The sequence below is a fragment of the Solanum tuberosum genome, unplaced genomic scaffold (assembly GCF_000226075.1).
Source record: "Solanum tuberosum cultivar DM 1-3 516 R44 unplaced genomic scaffold, SolTub_3.0 scf00040, whole genome shotgun sequence".
Classification (NCBI taxonomy): Eukaryota; Viridiplantae; Streptophyta; class Magnoliopsida; order Solanales; family Solanaceae; genus Solanum; species Solanum tuberosum.
The window spans coordinates 2,028,708-2,032,796 of record NW_006238964.1 but is presented as its reverse complement, the minus strand read 5'-3'; the positions used below and the strand labels follow the sequence as shown (position 1 = coordinate 2,032,796).

Here is a 4,089-nt window from a genome sequence, read left to right as displayed (position 1 = left end):
AAATATTTTTTAGTACTAATATTTTTTTGAAGTTTGAACAAGTATAGTAACGGACAAATTTAAAAAAGTATTGTACAAATTCCAACGGACACATGAATGAAAGATACGTGTATGACTATGAATGAAGTATTTGTTTTACCAAAAGGAATTAACAGTAAATTTACTTGTAACGTATATGCTTGAAAAAAGAAGAACAAAAAATCTATTGGTAGTGTGGGACATTTTTTCTTTTGGCTTTTGGTACACGGAATATATTGTTGGGAACCTTTTTGTTCAATAGCTAGCTGACCCATTCTTCTTGAGAGTTGAGGGTCCAACTTATCACTTGCCCCTACTCAAGTTTGGCTATTAAGTCATTATTTTTGGTCAGTTCCTTCTCATATTTGAGAGTTGAGGGTCCACTTATCACTTGCCCCTACTCAAGGGTTGGCTAATAAGTCATTATTTTTGGTCAGTTCCTTCTCATATGAGATACTAGGAGAGTCATCACAAGGAACAAATTATTTTATTACTCCCTTCGTCTAACAAGAGTCGTCCACTATACTAAGCTAGCATTTGGCCATTATAAATTCCAAATATTATTTAGGTGAAATTTCACCATGTGTTTAGTCATAATATTTGGGAAACATATTTCACTTTTCTAAGAAATATAATTTATACCCATAAGTTTTAAAAACTATCAAATATAACCACATGTTAGTATTACATAGCAAGATAGAAACATCGACGTAACAAGATTCTTGACTTCCGTAATAATTCAATTAGATCTTCGTTGCAACAAATAACAAGTAGTGTCCATGACATTAGAGCAATGTGATAGTTCGGAGTGAGTGCAACAAGCAGCATTCCATACATCGTGAAGTAGATGAATCACATGACTTTATTACCCCGAATCGATTGTTCGTCATTTTCATCAACAATTATTATATCATCACTTTCATATTCACCGAATATTCCATCATTGCTTTGGCGTTCACGTTAAAAAAATATGTAATACAATACAAGCAACTACTATAGAGGATGTTTTTATAAAAAAAAATAAAAGTTTGATGCAGAATTTGAATTTTTAAAAGCTCCCAAATAATCATATTTAGCTCATATACTAGTTTTTTCTAGTATTTGGGAATTTGGGTTATTTATTAAAAATATTTGTCAAATAATGGCAAATTGTATGGACAAACACTATTTGCCAACCCCCTCCCCCCCCACACAAACTTTACTTGGAAAATTTATGGCCAAACGGATCCTACAAATAGTTGTTCAACAATACAACAATACTTGTCCAGTTTAGAAAATCATGAGATAATTTGCCTTTTTGGTCTATTGTACCCTTGCTATTAAATACTACTCACTATGTCCCTAATTACTTGTCCACTTTTAAATTGACACATCTATTAAGAAAATAATAATTGACATATTGAGTTTACCATTGTACCCCTATTAATAATGAAGTGGATGAATTAAAAACTTAAGAGTTTCAAGAAGTTCTACATTTTTCAAAGCAATTAATTGAGGGTACAATAGGTAAAAAAAATTGTCTTTTCTTAATTTGTCAAAATGGACAAGTAATTAGGGACATAGAGAGTATTTATCATCTAACACATTTCTCAAAACATTAAATTTAATAAAGTCAAAGAATAAAATAGTAATATTACTTCTATTATTTATTGTTTCTTTAAAATAGAAAGAATATATAAAAGTAATTAAACTTACCTAAAATGTAGTGCTTTTACTAATCCATTAAAGTGGATAAAATCTAGTGACCATATGGATTGTTGATTTGTGAATTTGATATTAATAAATATTAAATTTTGTATGAAATATATTGTAATTTTTATCAAATTTAGAAAGTAGTTTTTTAAAATTAGTTGACTTAACTATAGTTATAACATTTGTTAATATAATATAATCTTGACGAAATGGAGGGGAGCCAGATCCCATTGAATGGGAGGCTTCTCCATTAAAAGTTCACCCATTTTCAATAAATTCTAACCCAATATTTTTTTAAAATTTTATTTCCCATGTGATATAGTATTGATGTTGTACTTTAGTTTTGTATTGTGTATTGGTACGTTGGTTAGTATTATAGTGGTTTTGTAGTGTTAAAAGTGGGAAACAATGTCTACTACACATCACATCACATCACATCAGTATTGAAGTAAATTAGTATGTTTTCGCTATAAAAACGCCCGCTCCCACACCTATCAATACCCAACGGGCACTTCCAAAATTTTGTCTTTTCTCTCATCTTTCACTTTCATTCTTCTATCTTTTTCTAGCAATTTTCATACTCTCATTCAACAAATATAAAATATGAACTCTTTTTTGTCATTCAATATATAGAACCCAAAAAGGAAAAAAAAATATATTACTACAAAACACTCTATTCATTGCATTAACCGACTTGTATTAAGAGCTTCACGGGATAACTGTTTCTGTATATTCATTAATGGCGGAAGTTGAAGTACAAATTTCAGAAACAGAGAGCTCTTCTAATACTAATACCTCTGTTTCTTCTTCTTCGTCTTCGTTGTCCGCTGATTCCATGCACAAATCGGTTTTTGATTCGTCAAACAAATTACCGAAAGGGAAGAAACGGCCGACGAAGAAACAGAAGGCTATTACTAATAGTGAGAGTAGACATCAAATTTACAGAGGAGTTAGGATGAGAAGTTGGGGGAAATGGGTATCTGAAATTCGTGAACCGAGGAAGAAATCACGTATTTGGCTCGGTACTTATCCTACAGCAGAAATGGCCGCTAGGGCACATGATGTTGCAGCGGTGAGTATAAAAGGAAAATCCGCCATTCTCAATTTCCCTCATCTAATCGACTCGTTGCCTCGTCCATTGTCAAATTCACCTAGAGATGTTCAAGCTGCTGCTGCTAAAGCAGCATCAATGAGGGACCCACCTTCTTCAGCCTCATCGTCCTCGTCCTCGTCCTCGTCCTCATCCTCAACAACATCAACGGGATCTGAAGAGCTTTGTGAGATTATTGAACTGCCTAATTTAGCAGAAAGTGACGATTCAAAAACTGAGTTGCGGCCGAGTGACTCAGTTGAAGGACTGCTGTACTCGCCGTGGTGGGCAGATCATAGTACAGATTTTTGTGGTTATTTTCTGGAGCAGTCTGCAGCTGGCGCTGGGGAAAGTTTAATTTCTTGCAGCTTTGAGACACTGAAATGGGCTTGTTAAAAGCTGATCATAATGGAGCTTTTAGGACTCAGAACTCTGGGCTTTGCTCTGTTTTTTTTTTTTGTTTTTTATTATGGATTTTTTTGAATATCTGTCGAATAGTAGTTACTGTTCTAGTAAATATACTTAAGTATCAGTTTAGTTGTGCATAATCATAAAATTTATTTACGGTTTCTTATACATTTGAATATAGAAGAAATATGTCTACTATATATATTTACTACTCTCTTTCTCGACACATTTTTTAGATTTTGAGATTCAAAAATCGTACTGATATTATTTTTTGCTTTGTTTCCCAGTGTATAAATTTTATTATTTAAAGAATTTAAAGAATTTATGGTCAAAATTATGATGTTTAATTTTTGGAAAATTGAAAACTGTCACGTAAATTGAGATTGAGAATACTTTTTTAAGGGCCAGCTGTTCTCGCCGAAGGGTTCTTTTTTTCCAAGAAATTTTTGGCTTTTTACTCTGATTTATATGATTTGACATAAATGAACTAAATTTTAGTAAGGACTTGTTTGGAAGGACACCCTGATAATTGGATTTGGTGTAATTGGTGTAATTACATTGTCTTGTCATGTTTGGAAGGATATGTAATTACTTGGTCAGCAGGTAATTGGTGTAATTGGCAGGGGGTAATTACACTCTACAATTCACAGGCAGAGGTTGTGAATTGCTGGTGGTAATTACACCACACCTGATTACTTTTTCATTTTTTTTATCTCTATTTTTATTTTTTTTGTTTTAATTTTTTTTACTTCTATTATTTTAATTTCTTTTTATTTTTATTTTTATTATTCCAAAAATTTGTAAAAGTCTATTTTTTATTTTATATTATTATATTTCATTTTATTCTTGTTCTCAAATTCTATGTAATTTTCTTTTATTAT

At 31.7% G+C, this 4,089-nt stretch overlaps 1 protein-coding gene across 1 annotated transcript; it reads left to right on the top strand.

Annotated features, from left to right (window-relative positions):
- Positions 1-2,230: 2,230 nt before the first annotated feature.
- On the top strand, positions 2,231-3,376 carry LOC102583689 (ethylene-responsive transcription factor TINY). Its single transcript, XM_006342993.2, has one exon. It carries the CDS (start codon positions 2,450-2,452, stop codon positions 3,194-3,196), a length of 747 nt encoding a protein of 248 aa, XP_006343055.1. The 5' UTR covers positions 2,231-2,449; the 3' UTR covers positions 3,197-3,376.
- The last annotated feature ends 713 nt before the right edge of the window (positions 3,377-4,089 follow it).

Excerpts from the sequence above, each read along its gene's own strand:
- LOC102583689 (XM_006342993.2), top strand. The coding sequence starts at position 2,450 with ATGGCGGAAGTTGAAGTACAAATTTCAGAAACAGAGAGCTCTTCTAAT.